The 20,825-nt window shown below is 36.2% G+C and overlaps 1 protein-coding gene across 1 annotated transcript in view; it reads left to right on the top strand.

Annotated features, from left to right (window-relative positions):
• Positions 1 to 20,825, top strand: part of ZFPM2 (zinc finger protein, FOG family member 2) — a 311,201-nt gene that overhangs the window by 67,929 nt on the left and 222,447 nt on the right. The window contains exon 3 of the mRNA XM_082044964.1: positions 13,336 to 13,437. Coding sequence (XP_081901090.1) covers positions 13,336 to 13,437 — 102 coding nt within the window. The remainder of the gene's footprint in view (positions 1 to 13,335; positions 13,438 to 20,825) is intronic.

Genomic DNA, 20,825 nt, shown 5'->3' with positions numbered 1-20,825 from the left:
AACAGTGCAGGTAGCCTCTAAACCACAAATATCTTCAAAGGAGGGAAAAGTAAGTGTAGCTCTGTGTTTTGTCATGTGACAGGTTTCCTTTTCCCCAAAGATATCAAAATCGGCGTGGGAATTGTTTGTGCTGTCTCTCCGTTCTCCTGTTGCTAGCATGGACTATGAAAGGTTTAAGAAAGTTGGGGGATTTTTATTGGTTATAAAGTAGAGAGAATTTTATTGAACATAAATATTTGTCTGTCCTGGCTTCCCATTTCCCTCTGCCAGGGTTTCTTCCAAGGTGATGCAGAACAGGAAGAGATATGAGTAGTGGGACTTCTTGCAGGAATCAAGATACATGGGTAACAAATGGCACAACAGTTGGGGAGGAGGCGTTTGTGAGGCTTTCCCGGTGGTATGTTTTTCGTACTTCCCCAGCTTTGTAAATCCAGGCATCACCTAAAAGCTGAGGCTTTTAAATATCTAAACTAGGCACTGAAGGCAGAAATTTACTGACCTCACAATTCGTTCAGATAAACAAAGATAGAGGACATACAGGTTCACAACTTGGTAACTTTGGCTTTTGACTGAAGAGATTTTCCTGTCAAACTGTGCCTGATCATATTATAAGCAGTCTCTTACTGCCTAAAATGCAAACAGCTAACCTTTATAAAGCCATCCCTGTCATTCCCACCTTATTAATTTGGGTTTGTGAGATTGATTCAGCAGAATAGTTGCCAGAATTAGAAGGTGAAGGCGAAAGCCTCTGCAAAGTGTGAAGCAAATTAATCATATTGATTGAGCTACATGTCATTTTACAACTTTTCCGTTTTCACAATTATGACTTCTGGCTATTATTTTTCCCTTCTCCTTTTGCGTATTAATGGCTTTTACAACAAGGAATCTGGAAAATTCCACCTGCCCCCACACTTTTGCAACACCACAAAACCACAATTAACATGTGAATAATTATTCCTACATGCTCTTCATTTACACTAAAATGTGAAGAAGTGAACAGTGTTTAAGCATGTAAATATTAAAAGCAAAAAAGAAGATTTATCAGGGATACCTTTAAGATTGCAGTTGTGAATTTTTAACCTTCTAGATGAAGTTTCCCATCCAAAGATGAATGTTTCGGAAGAGCTTCAGAATAGATGGCAGTTAGAGAAGTTTGCGGTTTTGACAGTGAGATTAGGGGAAAGGGAATATTTTGGAAAGAGCGATAATAATAACATAGTTGTCGTGTTCTTCCATTACAAAGCTGCGCTGGTTGCAGTCTTTGGAATAGAAACAAAAATTGTGGTAGGAGGTAGCCTTGGTGATAATGCATTACGTTTTGTCTGTTTGTGGTCTTTGACAATTGCTATTTATGCTTAGTTACTACAAAATCTCTGCACTACAGATAAATAGGGTATCTGGTGATACTGTCCACACAAAGCCTGTATTAGCACGGAACCTGTGTTGCTGAAGTGTCCAGATAGTGCGTATCTGAAATCAAAGCCTGTATCAGATTAATTCAGGTTAAATTCACCTCTAGAAGATTTATTAGATAAGTGCCAGTATTTCTTCTACTAACAAAGACAGCCTGAATAAGGAGAAAGTAGCCTATCTCCCATGTAGAGGAGTCATTGACTAGATGACTGTGGAATGTAGGAGATAGTACCTACAGATTGACTCTTCTATAGGTAGGAAAAAGAAAACTGAGGTGATGCTGACGAAGAGAAGAGAAAAGAGAAGAGAAGAGAAGAGAAGAGAAGAGAAGAGAAGAGAAGAGAAGAGAAGAGAAGAGAAGAGAAGAGAAGAGAAGAGAAGAGAAGAGAAGAGAAGAGAAGAGAAGAGAAGAGAAGAAGTGAGCTGGAGGCATGTCAGGGCTAATAAAGGCAGGAGCAGAGAAACAAGAAAGGAACACAAACAATAGAACAATACAAAAGCCAGGAAGCTGGAGGTGATGAGATCAAAAGCAAAGTAACTAAATTAAGTTCATTTGGACTATGAAGTAGTTTATCATTGTTTTTTAGTCTCTGATTGTTGTCATCCTGCCTAGATACCCTTAGGTAAAATAAAAAAATATTCTTATCTGTTAGTTAGAAAGTTTGCCGTGCTCATACGGAGCTGATGTCTCTTCTTCTCTGTAAACAGCAAGGGAAATAGGAGCCTTGTGTACGTTGTAAGGGTGGGAACTGGCTGAACAAATTACAGTTCCTTGTGACCTTCTTAGCAGTAGTGTTCAATGAGGGATTAACTTTCAAAGGAAAAGTTATCTGAGCAATGAGAGGGATCACTTGAGATTATTAGATGGGTAAGTAGCTGTGGTGAAAGAAAGAGACAAGAGAAGAAAATGGAGGATGGTCTATAATCAAGAGAGAAAACATGGGACTGTTTCCAGAAGGAAGAGCAAATGAAGGAAGGTACATATCTGATAATCAGAGGAGGAAGGCTTATCCATTTCTTGCAGCTATGCTTAGCAGGACAGTTTTGTTGAATTCTCTTGTTCTTTGTGTGTAGCACAGCTGTTGTTACTGTTCCTTATGTTGTAGGATTCCCGTAGCGCCTCCCTCACAAGGCACCATTGACACCAGCCCTCAGTGGAAGGAGATTCAGTGTCCTTGACACTGCTGGTGGCAGACTGGAAAGCAAAAGGCTTCTGTTTGCCACGGTTAACTGTGCTTCAGTTGGTGACACAGGAAGATATGGGGGATACATGATGTGGGATAAAGACCAATTGCTTCATGATCCAGTGCTTTTAGGATCTATAGCACAAAGCGCTGTGTATGCTTGTAGCAAATCAGAGTGTTGATGCATGGTTGTGGATCCTGATACATTGCTTGTCTTCATTTGTGGAGGAGGAAGGGGATGAGGGGAATCCAGTGCTGTCTGAAACTTGTATACATTTCTAAGTCAGCAAGAAGAGAACTCAGTGAACAAATGGACTTCTGCACACTGAGTGTATACCTGCTGCTGTATTCTCATATTCTGCTTGGGCAGGAGGGGATGAGCTCAGAACCCGATCCAAGTTTTCTGCTCGTGTACAGTGTTTTGTCATTAGCCTGCCAGACCAGCTTAGGACCAGAATTTTTTATGTTAAACCATGTGACCTGGTTGTGCAGCCAGGCTTGAGATTCAGGGAAACAGCTGCAGTGTGATTCTCCATATAAGAAAAAAGCATGTACAAAGCTAAGTTCTTCTGTGCATTAATCTTTCCCTTCATACTTCATGTGCAAAGCTATCATGCTACCATCTATAATACCAGCCAAACTCTTAACACCCTGGAAATGATTTCCTGTGTCCCTTTTTCCTTTGGAGTATGACTTTGTGTGTTTATGCCTGTGTGCATCAGTGTAAATATTCTTTGCTTCTTTCATGTTAGGCATGTAATGACTAACAATATGCTTGCTATTTTCTGGTTCTGGATCATAAAGCAGATATATGCCTTTTTTTCTTTTCTTTCCTTTTATTTTTTTTTTTTTAAACCACAAACCTTTTAATCAATACCGTTTCTTTCCTTTTCAGTAAATGGATTTCATGACAAATTTCTACCTCTTTTTGCTATAGCAAGTGGAAGTAGGATCAGCATAAGGCAGCTATACCATAATCACTTTGAGCTCAATAAGGAGATCTTTACAGGCAACTTTGTTCTTATTTCTTAACGGGATTAAGAAGCTCAGCTCTTTAAATTCTTGCATATAACACTGACATTTCCAGGGTGTGTTTGGACCAGGGAGTTCAAAGAGAAAGAATAAAAAAGAAAAGCCAATATGACTTTGTTTTTTACCTTGCTAGAGGAGCTGTTTGTGCAAATCGCCTGTAAGCTTATTGACCTGAATCTTTGACTCCTTGTTTTCTCTGGATTTGGCTGGAGTGTAGACACTGATAGAGCACTGATAGAGGTGATTGCACAGCCCTCGGCTTTGCTTGGCACCAGACACCCCCCCTCCCTGCGCCTGACATTATCTTTCCCTGGCAATACTTCTGTTCTTCTGGGGCTCATATTCCTTTAATTTTTTTTTTTAATTTGTTTTAATTCATTACATTTCCTTTATGTAGTCTTTTCAAATAAATGAAGGCCATATTAATTCTTTTTGGTAAGCAGAGACAGGAGAGGGCATGTGTGTGTGATGACGTATTTTCATCTCCTAGGATAACAAGAATCTGCATAAGAACTGACAGTGCTACTCCTTCCAAAATACTGACTTGTGTGCATGTTTGTGAACCTGTGTTGGATTTACGTGTTCCCCGACCAGAGTGAGGGTTCCCCTGTGTTTGTCCATATCCCATTCAGCTGAAAAAACTGAATCCCATGCATTTTCCATACTTTTTGTCAGATGTTGAATATGGACAAAGAAAGGAAGGGTTTTCTCTGGTAACAGCCTTCAAAGGATGCTAAGTCAGAATTAGATTGGATCCTGACAGAAGGAAAGGAGACCTTTTTCTTCTGAACATGAGCATCTGCCTTGTGCTTTGCCTCTTGTGCTCTCTCATTTTTCCTGTCCCTGGAGCTCAGAGGACCGCCTGTTTTCTTGCTGGAAGAGAAAGGAGATATCTGAAAAGGTTGGAGTGATTTTCACCGTTCACTTGAGAGCACAGAAAGGCTTCCAGAGTAACAAGGATGAGATTGTCTGTCCTATACTCTTTTCTGTTTACTGCTAACCCATATGTAAATGTCTTAGACTGTATTTTCAGGCATACTGAAATCCATGTCGGTATTAACATCAACTTTATTGGGATAAAAATTGGACCTGAGTTAGACAAGCAAACCCTTTTTTTTAATCAAGAAATTAAATAATCGGTCATCAAGCAGAAAACTGTATCTCAAAAAGAAACTAGCAAGCTGTCTTTCAAGAATTAAATACATATATCCAAATAGAAAATATTAACTGCACAGAATTATAAAGTGAAAGGAACACTTAAATAGCTTTTTCAACTTTAAGCAGTTTATCAAAGCAACACCAGCCTTTTCAGTCAGCACATTTTGGTTTTCTTAAGAACAATGAAATTGTGAATTCTCTCACAGCTATGATGAAAGGGATTATTTGGTTACAACAAGTAGTGTAATGTTCCCATTCTAGAAAGTCACAAAACTTGAACTTGTATTGACTTAAATTTAAGCTCAAATTTGACAGAATCTCAATTGCAAATTAATAAGGGTAATCTTTAAAATATGAATTGCACAAATGGCAAATTTCACTGCAACCTTAGTTCCTGTGTACTGCACATCTGTTAATAATTTTATTTATAATGAAGGCCCATTTTGCTGTTTTGATGTTCTTGACAGAAAAATTCTGATTATTTTTCAAGAATTCTGAGACATCCCCTGAAAAATTTTGTCAACACATGTCCTAAAAGCAGAGTTGCTCACAGGCTGTCTGCTATATAGAACATCAGTGGGGATACGGGCAGTAATTTAACTCCCAAAGGATCGGTAAATGCAAAAAAAAAGTGAAGCAAATGCCACATTTATGACATTGTTGGATAAATACTAAGACAAATATAATTGCCAGATAAGGTCATGTGGATAAGAGAAAATAAGCATTTACTTAGGACTGCTAAGTCTTTTTCTTGGGTTTGTTTCACAGAAGTCTATACTGTTCTTGAAACCATGTATAATACAGCACGTATGTGGAAACAAACCTCCAGTGTTAGGGAATTGGCTTCTTTTGATATTGAAGCACCTGGAATGTTGATTATTTCAAATGAAAGCATAAAAATGTTTACAAGGTAAATGGATGAGAGGAAATGGCCTCAAGTTGCACCAGCGAAGTTTTAGATTGGATATTAGGAAAAAATTCTTCATGGAAAGGGTTGTCAGGCATTGGAACAGGCTGCCCAGGGAAGAGGTGGAGTCACCATCCTGGAGGTGTTTAAAGATGCACAGAGGAGGTTCTTAGGGACGTGGTTCAGTGCCAGAGTTAGGCTATGGTTGGATTCCATGATCTTGAGGATCTCTTCCAACCGAAATGATTCTGTGATTCTGTGATTCTAAAATTTCATTTTTGAAGAACATATGTATATTGCTACTTGTTATGTAGCGGTGTGTGGAAATCACATGGAAATGGAATGTGTATTTGACAATTATTTCAGCTGCACATTATAAAATGAGATTTTCTTGGTTGGATGAACAGTTCTTGTAAGAGACATAGTATTTCTGCATTGGGGAAGGAAGAGAATTTTTTTGTAACGAAGAAGTATGAACTTGCAAAAGAGTCCTCAGACTTAGAAAGCGACTGGAGTGTCTCTGAAGTCATCTCTGTCTTCTGCTCCAGGGTGTTTAGAATCTCATGGATTGTTGATTTCTATTGAAATAATTGTTGAAAATTATAATAAACAACAGTCTTTGTTTGGGGCATCTAAATATCTTTAAAAATAGACTTCTGCTAGTTTTCTAATCAAATGCCTAGAGCTATGTTAGCCTGAACCCCACATTCACTTGAATACATCTGACAGAGTTCTCGTATTTGAAGTTTAAGTGGGGAAAGAAAGACTGAAAAGAAAAAAAAAAAACCTTTCTTTTTTTCCTTTAAATCTATAGAAGCTTTTTGGTAGCCAGTGTATCTGAAAGATACTCATTTGTAGTACTGGTGCCACAGGAGTTGCTCCCTAAAAATTAGTATAAATATAAAACTCATTAACAGAAGGAAAGTCTGCACTTCCACTGTTCTGCAGGAAATACATTTGAATGAGTGATCCTTGTCTTGAAAGGACTTCAAAAGCAAACAGTGCGATAATGAGAACATATCAAACATTTAGAGAAGGAGGAAGGCCAGACTCGGTCTAGATGAACTTGCTACGCAGCAGCGTCTTATCCCAGAGGAAAAGTGCCGTAGCTGAAATTGTTAGAAATAATTGACACTGTTTTTTAACATGATCACTGTGCTGAAATGTCATTGTGTCAAGATGTCATTTTGTTAAACAAAGTGGTGATTTCACTATGAACTAAAATAGTTTCCATACCATTATTTTTGAGATTTAACAGCTTGCATACATGTAGGTATTCACCGACACGTGGATATTCATAGACGTTTCATAAAAGTTAGGATAAGAGACAGTGCATTATTTCTGACATTTGCTGGATAAATAATTTTTACAATGTTTAGGGCAACTAGAAACATACAGTTATTTCAAATGAGATTTATTCCAGGAGAAACTATGATTGTTAATCAGCATGACAGAAAACAGTAATTGCTTGCAAAGAAGCAACGTGTTGAGATGATTAGTATAATCTGAAATAAAATGCAGTGGATTAGCATGTACAAGTGCTGGTTTCTTTCAGGTGTGTTAGCAAATTAATCATCTGAAGGCTAGATTTTGCTCAGACTTACTATATTTGTAGAGCAGGGTGTTTCAGTTGACTTTGGTGGGCTTCACTGAAATTATTTTTGATATACATCTGATAAAGTGATTACAGAGTCAGGTAGTGAAAGCACCAGATCTCTCTCTCTCTCTCTCTCTCTCTTTCTCTCTCTCTCTCTCTGTCCTTGCAAGGCTTGAAGAATAAACCCATTTGCATGGCACTGTAGCCACTGTAGCTGTTTACCTTGTCCTCACCCCAGATGCCAAAGATGGCACAGTATGGAAAAACCCCACCAATTTCTGTAGTATCTTTTTTTCTCAGAGTTCTATTACCATACCAAAAGCATATTTAAAGACTTTTTTTTTCATTATTTACATGTATTTTATACCCAGCATGTTTTATATCTGCTGAAAATTTGCATTGCCATTAAAACTACAGACTTCTGCTTGTTACATATATAAACAGAATTCTTTAAAATTAGGTAATCCAAAAGAAGGACGTTTAAGTCCTCTTAGATGTTATTCGTATTCTTAAGAATAGTGTGTGCTGCCAAAAAGTTACATTGAATGAATTAAATACGTTGCATTTGAATTTAAATTGTATATGCTTTGTTTCAAAGTTACATGAGTGTTACTTCTGAAGAGAGGTTCCTGGCAATGATTCGCAGCTTACATTGTGTTTCCTAGGATTCAAGAGCAAGACTATCAGTGTGCGTAAGCTGTGTCACTGGTCGTAGGCAGTGTGATAAAGCGAGTAACAAAGAACAAACTTTGAATACTGATTTATAGTTTCTGAAACTCTGGCATCTAGTTCATATATAAAGTCTCAGAATCCTTCTTCAGCTGGATCTGGAATGTAAATTATGGCAGAAAGAAGGAAAGGGCTCCTTCCCCCATGTCACCAAAAAAGCTGTTCCTCCAAGACCAGTCTCACTGGCCTGTGAACGTATGTAAGGTTATGTACCTTGCGAAATTAAAGTCTACAGTGAATGACTCCCCAGGTCTCTGCATCGTGTCTGTTTTCTCTTTTGGCAGTACAGAATGCTACAGGCTTTGTAACAATTTATTTCTGAATTGATTTATTATAATTGAGAAGTGATGTTTCACTCTGAACAGCTGTATTAGGATGTTAACAATTTAAGTTTACATTTATGCTGCCAGGAAGAATGAGCACAAACTGAATTTCAAGCTTTTAATGTTCTCTCACTCTAATAGAAGCTGCTGTGTACTGTTTGTGGCTGGTACAGTTCTTCACCCAAAGCTATTTTGTCTGATGATAAAACCATGAGTGTATGAAGCTTGCACATTTTTCATCTCTTTTATGACCTTATCTTTTGTGAGCGGCTTCTGTGAAGGTATCCTAACTATAGGAAGCACCTGGCAAACATATATGATATCTATGCTGTGATAAGCAGTTGTGAACAAGAAAGTAGATCTGTCAGTTCTGAACTGTTCATTGTTAAAAATACTTTGTTGATTTAGCTGATTGCAAAATACATTATAGAGTGACTAACAGCTGCTATGGCATTCCTAGTCAAGAAAGTTCAATAGTTTTATTATACGAGACTTTCTGTAAGAGCCTAATAGTGATAGGAACAACATGGATTAAATCAGCAGGGTTGAGAAGAGCTGCTAACCCACGTTCTGCTTTAAAATACCGCAACTACTTGTGGTACAAGCTGATTAAGTACAAATTGGGAAGTCTTTAATTTGTTAAAAAGATTAAATTGAAATTACTTGTTAATATTCAAGTCCCTTTTTTCCTGCCTGTCAGTGTTGTCAGAGATGTTAGAGTTCTCCCTCTCATTTTTCTGGTAATATGTCTCTTTTTACAGTCTTCAGATTCCCTTGGCCAGCCGTACCACCTTGAATTACAGTGGTTTAGTGTGTTTACTTGCATCTATTGGATAAACACTAGAATATTAAAAACCACATTAAGAAACCTTAAACTGTTTTTGTAGGGCAACAGAAACAGTTAATGTTGGTAAGAAACAGTAAGGTCAAGATAGAACTTCTATTCATATTACAGTGTTGAAGTTGTTTGAATAAGACTTTTTTTTTCCTCTTAGTTAAGCAGTATTCTGTGTATTCAGCACTTTAGCATAAGGCAGAGATTTGTTTCATGTAACTTTAGCTGGCTAAAGATAGGTTCCTAGTCTAAGCTGTGTCTTTCAGAGGATGATTCATTTCAACTATCGCAGACAGCAAGAGGGGTCGTGGATCTCAGGCATCCTCAAGCAGGATGAGTCACTGGGGGGGGGTTCTCTTCCCTGTCCCTAGCAGCGCCTACAGAACTAGTGTGGACTTGCTTAACTTTCAGACATCTAAGGTCAGAGGGGACGAATTCTGCCCAAAGTATAGCTTTAATACCAAATATAGAGAAATAACTGAAAATCCAGTAGACTTAATTGACTCATGACTAAATGTACTATATAACATTATAGTTCTTGCTCATATGAGTATATATATATATATTTTTTTTTAATTCAATGATGTTCTTTTAAAGGACAGAATTCCTTTACTGATCTTAGTTGCCGGAAGGAAAAACTTTAACAGAAGCAGGTTTTACTTCATTTTAGAGCATTCATCATTGCTGATACGTCTAGACCACGCTTTGGTGTTGATGGTAAAAAGTTGCTTCTCCTTTACCTTAAATATAAAATGTAATTGAGCAGCAAACTGAAGAAATAAGCATGAGGAAAAACGAAAACAATGGCACTGTAAAGGAATCAGCAGGTTAGTAGCAAAGTAGGTGGTATATGTAAGGCAAAAAGCACTTGATTTTACTTGGAAGAAGGAAGAAAAATTGTCCTGATCCAATTAAATGTCTACACCTGTAAATTGAAGAAAAATGTAATCAGTTTTAAAATAAATATTAAAAAATAGTCTTATTGAGACTGGAAAATAGTCAGTAAGTGAACAAAAAGAGTAAACAATGGAAAGAAAATAAATTCTGTAACAGAATAAACTCCTTTGTGCTGAACAAATGGTAGCTGCTAAAGCAGCATTAAGTAAAGGGAAAGAAAATAAAAAAGCCTCAGAGATGTGTTCTGTTATCAGCTCTTGTGCTAAGCCTCCTCTTGGCTTCTAAAAGTTGCAGTGTCTCATGCTCCAAATGGACTGACTTGGTTGTCCGTGTTCATCTGACCATGGTGCTCAGGTGAGCCTGGGATAGACTTGCTTTGCTGGTGGGTTCTGAAGCCCACAGATAACATAGCGCTGGGTGGTGGCACAAGCAGATCCCTTCAGTGCAGAGGGAACAGGAGAAATCAGTGTTGTGATATGTCAGGTGTGTAATGCATGGATGTGGTAGTTGTTGAATAATAGAAAATATCAATGAAAATAATTTTAAATACTTCGAGATGCAAAATAAAGTTTTCCTTATTGTAAATTCTGCACATTTTGTTCTATTCCATTTGCACAGGACATGCATTAATGCATGAAAACTTGAAAACATGTAACACACCGTATTTCACGAAAGGCTGAAAAAGCAAGTTAGTGAAAAGTTAAGCCATCTGCTAACATACATTTTTTAGATCTTTCCTCATCTCCCAAATACTTCACTACTGTGTGCCGTAGGCTGTATACCTTAGCTGTAATTCTGTCCTCCTTTTGCCTTTCACATAAGTTTCTCCTCCTCTTTCAGTTCTGATAGTTTTGTTTGTTTGATGTTCTGGTTGGTTGCATTGATTGAAAGAATGCTCAAATTTGCATGATAACTCCAGGTTTGCATACGTTATAACCTGGAAAAACTTATATTTTGGAGATAAAATTTTCCATGCTTGGGCTCTATCTAAAAGAATTCTTCTTATTAATACTTTTTTTGATTGTTGTTGTTCTGATTGAGTTCATGGAGATCTATTGTTTACCATGGAAGAAAAACATTTTCTTTAGTAGAAAAATTCCATGCAAGGAACATTTTAAGAGCTTTGTATTCTGAAAGAGCTTGAGTTAGAAACTCCTAATCAGGATTGCCCTTGCTGTGAAGTGCTTTCCCACATTTTGGAGAAAACTGGAGTTGATCTTGCCAGGTTTGAACCTTGGAAAATTGTCCTTTATGTCTCTCCAATAAAGAGCAATTTGTTGCAGCTATAAATAAGTATATATGAAGGCAGAAATATGAAGGTAAAAATATCTGAAAAAAAAGCAAAGCTCTGTTTGGTTACTACTAAATAACTATACAAATGCTAATTCAAAACAGGGTAGTTGGTTAATAAACCAAGTAATTGCTAAAACTACTTGTAAGAAACTAGATAGGTTTTTCAGCATGTGAGTATTTAGGACTGTCTTCTGAAAGGTAACTCCAGCATGTAACTGAAGCGTGTGAACTTCAAAGGCCTGGGAAAAATATACAGTGTGTTTAACAGAAAAATTATACAAGATATCAGTGATGTCTTTTAGCTTTAAGTGCCTATAAACACTGGACTATATTTTTAGTACTACAGATACACTGAACTGCATTTTAGTTATCAAAGTCTGGAGTGAATACAGTATTGTGAGTATTGTGTTTGTGTGAGAAGTAGTTTACCAGGCTCTTATACTTAAGATTTGAAAAACTGTTTGTTTTATGAATGCAAGGAAGAATGTGTTATTATGAGATGTTACATGTGCACATAAGTTAATACTTTATGGTGTTTGTATATACTCATGTACTTGAAAACTCTGGGTCACAATCTTATCTGGTATAAATATAGCTCCAATGATAACGGATGGGGATCTGGCATGGTTTCTTGTAATCACATTTCTTTACCTATGTTGCTAATAAAAGCTTTTGTTATCATGAGTGGGAAAAAATTACAAGTTACTGTTTTATTGCTGTGTGTTTTGCTCCTTCTTGCTCTCCGATTGTCAAATCAAGTCTGATTTTCAGATTCTTAAATACACATACTTACTTTTCTAGTGGTGCCACTTTTCTGTTAGACATCATTTCTAAAAAAGTTAACTTCAAGATTGCTGAAAAAATTATACCATAATTCAGTCCTATTTGACTGATGTAATTAATTGTGTACATAGTGTCTTCCTATGCAAGAGTTTCTTGGATTGATGAGTAGTAAAAAATGAAAAACAAAACAACAAAAACCAAACAAACCCACCCCAACCAACCAGACAAAAAAAAGCCCTACAAATACAGTAAAGTATTGGCCTGGATAAGCCCTTGGATTTGTCATTTAACACATCGCTGTGGCCGGATTATTTTGTGTTGATACCCGAACCCCTCAACCTCACTGTAATTTTTTGTAGCACTTTTTAAAAATTATTTGTGCATGGAGCTTGCCTAGAAACTTTGTTTAACTGAAATAGCCGCACTTTCAGTAAGGGGTTCCTCAAGTAAAAAAAATAACCTTATCATAGTTTTCCGTGTGTCCTATATACAACCTTATAGTGGATAATTACTGAAGACAGACAGATGTTCTACAATACTTCTGGATGGTGGAAATTCTACAGTTCATCAGAAATTTTGCATTTCTTTAGATAAAGCTTGATAGGGAGCAAATTATCATAGAGACTTGCTGGTAGATTATGACCTCTAAGGGCAAATTCCTTAAATGCTGAAATACCACAGCATAGCTCTCCGCTAGTTGCCTGAAAAGCAGGAACCTTTAGTAGACCATATTTTTGTACTTGGTGTGTAATCCGCAATGCATAAGAAACAGTTAGGTGTCAGTTCAGGAAAACACATAACTGCAAGTGTATGTTCCTGGGGAGTAACAAGACGATTTCTTTCTCTTATTTGTGCATACAAACTTAATGACTTTCTATTCATTGGTTTACAGAATTCGATGTAAGTTGTGATTCTGTTTTTTAAGTATATGGAGTAAACAGTATTTTCCAAGATTCATCTCTCCACAGAACTGGAAGCATTGAATGCTGAGGGCTCGTTTAAATCACTGGGAACTCACAGATATTTGCGTGTCTAATAATATTATTTTTTCATTTTCTCTCTTTATAGGCATGCATATGTTTTCACTTACACATGTAAGCAGTTGTTTGGATATTGTAGGAGTTCTGCCTAAAAGTTGCTATTGAAATATGTCAATACTGTATTTCTTTGATTGTTTTTTTCAGGCAATGAAGAAGGCATCCAGGAGGCAGCAGAATCTGATGCTGATGCAAGGTCAGAGAAACCAGGGCAGCTTGCTGTGGAGACTGAAGATTGGGATGGGCCAGGTAGGAAAAAACAACTGAAAAACAAGAGAATTTCTTAAACTAGGTTCCATTTTTTTTTTTTTTTTTAAATATTCTTATTTTAGTAGATGTGTTATGCTTTGCATTGATTTTTAAAGGACTGTTTCTTTGTGATCCTTTCAAGTTCAGGACATTGATGAATAAGTACTAAGATAAAGTTCTTGAGTAAAAAAACATTTTGGCTATACCATTTTGTAAACTGTTCAAAATAAAATGCCTTACATACCTGTTTTATATAAAGGAAAATGTTGTTGCTGCTTGGAATTTTAGGATAAAAAAATTATCAGTAAGTTCTCAGTTCCATGGTTATATTAAGGTAGAAGCTTTTCTGCTATTTTCTGAAGCCAGAAGAGCAACCAAACGCCTGTCTCTGTACTCGAGCTTTGTGCCTACATTTAGAAACGTGCTGAGCTTAACAAATAGGAATGGTATCTACTGACATTTTCAAGGACTCCGTTTACCTGCTTTAGCTTGATAGAAATCATTTAGCATGCCTTGGATTGCAGTCAATGCAGTGTAATAACTTCACAATAAACCAGTATTTCATAGTAACTATTATGCACAGTGAAGTTGGTGCAAACATAGCATTGCTAAGATAGATGTGATGGTAACATGGGAATACCTTCCAAGTATCTTTTCAGTATCAATATGTAAAACCCCTGTTGTACCATAAAAGTACTGAAGATGAGTAAATTGCATTTCTCAATTAGGCGATCGTGCAGTTGAATTCAATGCAATGTTTTCATGGGTATGGATTCTGGAATGAGCCTTAAAAATCCATTATATTTACTATATTTTAATAGTGTTGTTGGAACATGTACATCTGAAGCCAAACATACGCTCAGGACAGCTCTATCTCTTACAGAAATTTTCCCTAAAAAGGATGAGTACATCAAAAAGAGTTCCAGTAATAATATTTCATTAGAACAAAAGCCTATATTTCAATCACATTTTCATCTTTTCTTGATTTTGAAAATTCCTGTATGCTCTTCTTGAAGAGAAGAACAAAACTAATGGTAATTTTCAGAAACCTATAGCTGGAAAATACAGCACAAACAAAAATGAAGACGTAGGATGTCTAATTATTATGGTGTTATTTCAAATGTTCTTAATGATAATTCACAAATAAGTTGATATTCTGTATAAAACACTATGGTGTTATGTGAAAACAAGATTTAGTATTAAAATACATCACCGTATATTTTAAAGAAATAGAAAAGACATCTTTGGATATCTCAGAATGGCCTTTTCCAGCTTCGTAGTAAACTTAAAGGTTGTCAATGATTAACATATGAGTTGTTTTTAATTTTATTATCAATAAACTCTATCTGAAATAAGTATTTTTTGTTACTTTTTTGGTTTTAGTGTATTTCAACATGGTTGAATATTTTGTGGGCTGTTACTGCCTTTTATATGAGCTATCTATCTTCTACAAATGTTTCAGAGAGATCTTTTATGACAGTATGGATCAAAAGGAGTATTTTTTATTTTGTTGGAAAAAAAAATCAGTAAGCTGTGTATAGTTCTTGTGATATTTATTGGTAGTTTTGACATGGGATAAGATGGAACTCAAAGCTGAACGTGGGAAAATTCATTTTGACTTCAGAAAACTGATGACCACCAACATGAAATGAGCATTTTTGTTTTATTTAAATATTGGTTCTTCACAAGGGTATAATATGCACAAAGAAAGGAGTGGATAGATACCACATGCCGTGCTCTCCATCATGCATGCTTTGTGAAATGAATTTGGTTATTAAGTTAGACAGAAAAATAAAAAATCAACGGAAGATCATTTTCCACCATGCAATGCGAAGAGAACTTTCAGATCCTTGGGAAAAAAAAAGAAGGCTTGCAATACTTTACTTATTTAGGAACATATTTTAGCACAGCACAAACAGAATCATTAAGAACTTTTATTCAGCAACTTTACCAAGTCATAGTAGAGATGTCACCTCAAAGAGTTGATGACCTTTGTTACCTGGTCTGCCTCTGGTCTCCTTACTGAAGTGGAGCTCTCTAATCCAACAATGACTGTGTTCTGCGTGATACAAGTTACTGTCAGCTGATAATGTGAACTGTGACAACTCAAGGATTCATATAAATAGTAGAGCTTTTTTGTTATTTCATTTTTTTTTCTTTTTTTAGCACTAAGAGAACATACTGTTATTTTCAGAGCCAGTACTTGCCAGTACTGAAGTTCTGTGAGTTATTCATTAGTGAAAACTTGCTCACGGCTGAGTCAAAATTAAGCTTCTGGCATTAATTAGAGTTTTATTTTGTTTGAAAATTTGCATTGTTAAATGCTTCGCATGCGTTCCCAAGCCTTTGTAATTAGAATACTTTTATGAAGAAAAATCTAAAGTTAAATGTGCTGTAGCTTCAAAGAGTTTCTGCTGAAGCAATCTTGCAGATCACAGAGTCTTGTGACCTTCACTGACCATCAAGGAATTGCACAGATAATGCCTACGCTCTGTAGTCACCTTGAGTGTTACCTGAATGTTTTTTAAACTATCCTCAGTTTTCATTGGTTTTGTCTTCACTTTAAAAAAATTATTTTAAATGAGAAGACTATTCTAAAATGATGGAATCTTAGGTCAGTAGACTGTATGTGAACACATAGTAAAGGACCCGATCCTTTGCCATTATAGCCAGTTCAAGGAATAGAAAGAGTCTGCAAAGCAAGACTGGGGTTAAAAAAAAAAATTATGTGAAAAGATTTGTGTTTTTTAACATGGAAGCAGAGGTCATTTTATAGCTTTAAATATACTGTTTGCTATCAGTTGGACGGCTTGATACATGTAGATGTTTATAGTTTTATACCCTTTGTATTGTTGCTAGGATATCAGTGTATGTGAGACCAGCACTCAGTGTTTTGACATATATTAAACAAAAGGCAGATCTCCTGCATGTCTTCTACAGACCATCCATCACATGGGAGAACAGGATCATTCCCTTTTTTAATGGATATCTGTTCTATGTAAGAACAAAAACCTCCTGAACTTGGGGAACTATGAATGAAATATCCTAGAGGTTCTGTGCTTTCGTACCGGAACTTTATTAAAATCTCTGAAAATTTCAGATAACATGCCCCTCAACTAAAACATTGGTGAATGCAATATAAAGAAATTACCTATTTTATGTCATCTTGAAGGACAAAGAAAAATTGTTTACAGAATTAGAAATTAGTGCTTGTTTATCATCTCGTGGTCATGCCTGTATTGTTCAGCCCACTGTCCTTGTCATTTTAAGAGACAGCAAATAGAAACTGTATCAAAAGGGAGAAAAGATTTGAATGAAACAGTATTAATCATAACTTGGAAATGTTTAAGAACAATTTTTTTGAGTTTCTAAATGTTATAATAAAAAATGAAGGCAATGTTGACTTTACCTGGAAGGGAATTTAAACAAACAAACAAAACCAAGATCCAAATAAACAAACAAAACCCCACAAAACAAAACAACACCAAAAAAGCCACAACCAACCAAACAACAAACCAAACAAAAAACAAACCAACCCAACACATAGAAAAATACAAGCTGAAAATGAATGGGGAGACAGTGAATGTAACCAGATGCTAGGAACTGTAATACCTGACTAAAAGGAAAAAAGAAAAAAGTAAAAAGTAACTAAAAGTCTCTCAGTAGCTTCATTAATGATAGTAAGATGACATTTTAAAATGTGGTAAGAAAAAAAAATATTAGAAAATTGGTATTGATCTATTAGAAGTCATGGCTTTTAATAGTTACAGGGGACAGGAAAAACGATAGAGTAATTTAAATATATCTAGCCTGCTTAAAATATATTTGTGCTGGAAAACCTATTTGTCTGTAAGTGATGACTGTACTTCTGTCAACAACTGATCGATGTGTTAAATGTGCTAAATCCGAGCTAATTTAAGCACTCTGATAGTCGTGGGATTTAGTGAACCAGGGTTGAGCCCAAAAGAATTGTGGCCAAAGAGTATGTGTGGGTTCTCAAATCTCCTGCTTGTCTGTTTAACAGTCTTGTTTGATGGTGAAATGGGGTTCTGTGTCCTGCATTAACACTTCAAGAATGATGTTAAAATTTGAAACAGGTTTAGAGAAGCGCACTAGAATATTGAAAGGATTGGTATGAAAAAGTCTAGGTCTTTTTCCTATTTATTTTATCAAATAAAATATTAAAGGACAACCTGATTTCAACCTATTTTAAATTCAGAGAGAAAATCTGATAACAATGGGCACCTTTCTAGCAAAAGTATCAGAAGATTAAATGGACATTAGAGCTCCGTAGTTTCAGACACAAAGAACAGATTTTAGTGCTTAAAAAATTACTTATTGGAACATCTTGTGAAAAGCCATGCATCTGTCATTAGAAATATTTACATTCAGGATGAGATACTTTCCTAGAGAACATGATCCAGTTCTGTGGTAAACACTGGACTTTTTAAATAAGGGTAGATTCCCCTGGGGGAGAAGTTAGACTGGCTAACCATAATAATTCCATGTAACTAAAATGGAATGAATAAATGAATAAACTATATATTACATGTATAAATATTATACCATTTGGATGCATTTATCATGAAAAAGTACGAGCAGTCCTCCACATAAAGAACTCCCAATTTTTATTTTTCTAGTAATTGTGTATTCCAGCCATGCTAAGAATGCTAAATTCTCTGTGCTCTTCTAAATTGTGTGGTATTATTCTGTAGTGATGGAATAAAACAATACAGTAGAAGACATCCCGTACCTATTATGTCAGTAATATGCAAGGGAAAGTTCTTTCACTGTAGACAGATGGGACACAATCTACTGTTTCTGACTAAGCCAAAAACATTTTCCAAACCCACCCCACCTTCCTGTGTGCTCAGTTCTTTTGACTTTCTTCCCACAGAGATCCCATAACCAGTGAGTGTTTCAGCTGTCGGGGAAGTTGTATCTGCCTCTTATGACACAGAAATATTCTCTGTTTTAGCAGTTGGGGAACTCGGTATGGGGCATTTACAAAGGTGAAATTAATGCCACTCAGAAAATCTTGGTCCTGAAGAGGGATTTTTTTCTTAATTCACATGCAGTATACTGTCAGCTAGATTGTTCTTGTTCCCTACATGATTTCTTACCTTCATAGCTGTAAAAGAACACAGAATGTGCTGATTTTGTGACTTGGATAGTCTTGAAAGTCAGTCTTAGAAGTTCTTTTGAAAGGTGTCTGAATTTTTCATAGAAAGTGAGAACATGTGATTTGTCCGCATATCCAAAATGAAAATAAAACTATGGTGTGGAAAATAAGACCTTAAACTCTCATTGTCATTTTATGTTCATTTTTTATGTATTGTTTACATTGATCTCCACATGAAGTGAAAGTTTTCCTGTGTAAAATTCTGCCTCTAGTAAATCAGCAGAGAACAGAGCTTCTGCTATTGATAATATAAAGCAGGATGAAATCACAACTCATGTTACATCCTAGAAGACTCGCCATAACTCATATACAAATATCAGAGAACTGTTGAAAAAAAGTACAAAGGGTAGTTCAATGTATCACACTCTAGTTTTCTTTTAATTACTATTACAGGTTGATGTTTTTCTTAAAATGTATCAGAAAGTGTAAGAAAAATACTAAACAAAAAATCAAATAGTGCTTTAAAATCATGATATACTGAGCTATGCTGCTATTCATTTCTAATAACAGAAACAGAGAATTGTTTCAGTTACATGTGGATCAGAAGGGTTCTAGTGAACGTCTGACATGCCAGATTTACAATTTACCTGCTAGAAAAGGTAGTTTGAAAACCTTTTCTGAATAGATTTCCTGTAACCATTCGCAAGAATCACTGTAAATATTTATTGATTGTTTACTCTGCACTATTTAGTTCAGGTTACAAAGCAAAAGTGTATAATATGGATTGGAATGGTTGGTAGACCACTGCAAGATGGAAACAGACATTAATGATAGGGGGTTTTTTCCCATTTTTACCTTTTTTTTTTTTCCCTCTTTTTTTTTTTTTTTTTTTTTTCCCCTTTCTTTCTTTTTAAATCAGTCCTAAGAAGGACTTGGAGATTACTGTCCTGATTTCATTTCTTTTTTGATTGGGGAAATGTGGTAGATATAAGATCTTGGAAATGCTATTTGATGTAAATTAACAAAAATCCATGAAACATAGTTAACCATAGATATAGTCTGACAGTAAGAAGAATATTGTGAAGAAGCAGAGGAAATCATAGAACGACTGTGTGTTACTCTGACAGTGAATCGGTATTATCTCTGCTATCAGATAATGCAGTTATCATTAATTTTCACATTTGCATTTCAATCTTTGGAAGGAAATGACTCTTGCCGGATGAAGATAAGAGCTCTGTACCACTATAATGAACCATCATTTTATCCTGATGCTTTGTATCCATATGAAAATGAGGCTGGGTGGTGGGCTGGTATATGAGGAGGGGGTAGGGGGGTCATAGAAACATTATAACAAAGTGTCAAAAAACACTACAGACTTTTGGAGCCCTTTATGAAACAAGAGGCAGTCTAAATAAATCTTCTGTAGTGAAGTGGATATTGGATTAAAAGCAGAGAGCCGGGCTGCCATACTGAGGGTTGGGAGGGGACCTGGGAGATGCAGGGGAGGATTTCTGGGGATCTTGGTCTGGTTTCCATCACTGCTTTGGAACCAGGAGGAGGCTGTGCAGACACATAATAGCAAAAGTAAGGGGGTAATGGTCATCAGGTTTGCCCTGGCACTGCAGGTCTTGTTCTGACACTTGAATACTGTTAAGGTAAGTGAAGTAAATGCTAGTGGACCACTGACTTAATGGTTTGGATTCTGATACTGGAGCCGTTTTAAGAGGTTATCACCCCTGTGTGTTGAATACAGGACTTCAAATAATTTTCAGTCTTGTGTATGGAACTGATCCAAGTCTCCAAGGACAGTAATAGTCCCAGCTGTGTTCCATTCATAGCCCAGATTTGTGTTGATGACCTGAAACTCTATCTGTAGAAGTCTGCATCATTCCATTTTAGATCTGATGATTGACTAAAACCACTGTTCCCCAAGTACCCTTGCACTATGTCACTATGTTCAACTTGTTTGACCTTTATGATGTAGTTAGTGCCTACAACTTAGGGACTTCATCCATACATCATTGGGACTCCCTGCTAAAATCATGAACTCTTGAAGTTTGCCCCTACCCCATTGTTTGGAAATAAAACTTGAGATTCTTATGTCATCAGATGATTGTAAGAACTAATATTTAAATAATATTATATTTTAAATTAATTCTTAGTGTACAACCTGGGGCCATTTTATAGGAGCACCAGGATATCTCTCTTGCCCTGCCCAGCTGGGACTGAGGAATTGCTCTGCTGGCTGTAGGAGCTGCCCCAGGGC

Source organism: Streptopelia decaocto, assembly GCF_964273445.1.
Source record: "Streptopelia decaocto genome assembly, chromosome: 2".
NCBI classification, from domain to species: domain Eukaryota; kingdom Metazoa; phylum Chordata; class Aves; order Columbiformes; family Columbidae; genus Streptopelia; species Streptopelia decaocto.
Note: the sequence above shows the minus strand (reverse complement) of the source record. Positions and strands in the feature narration are given on the sequence as shown.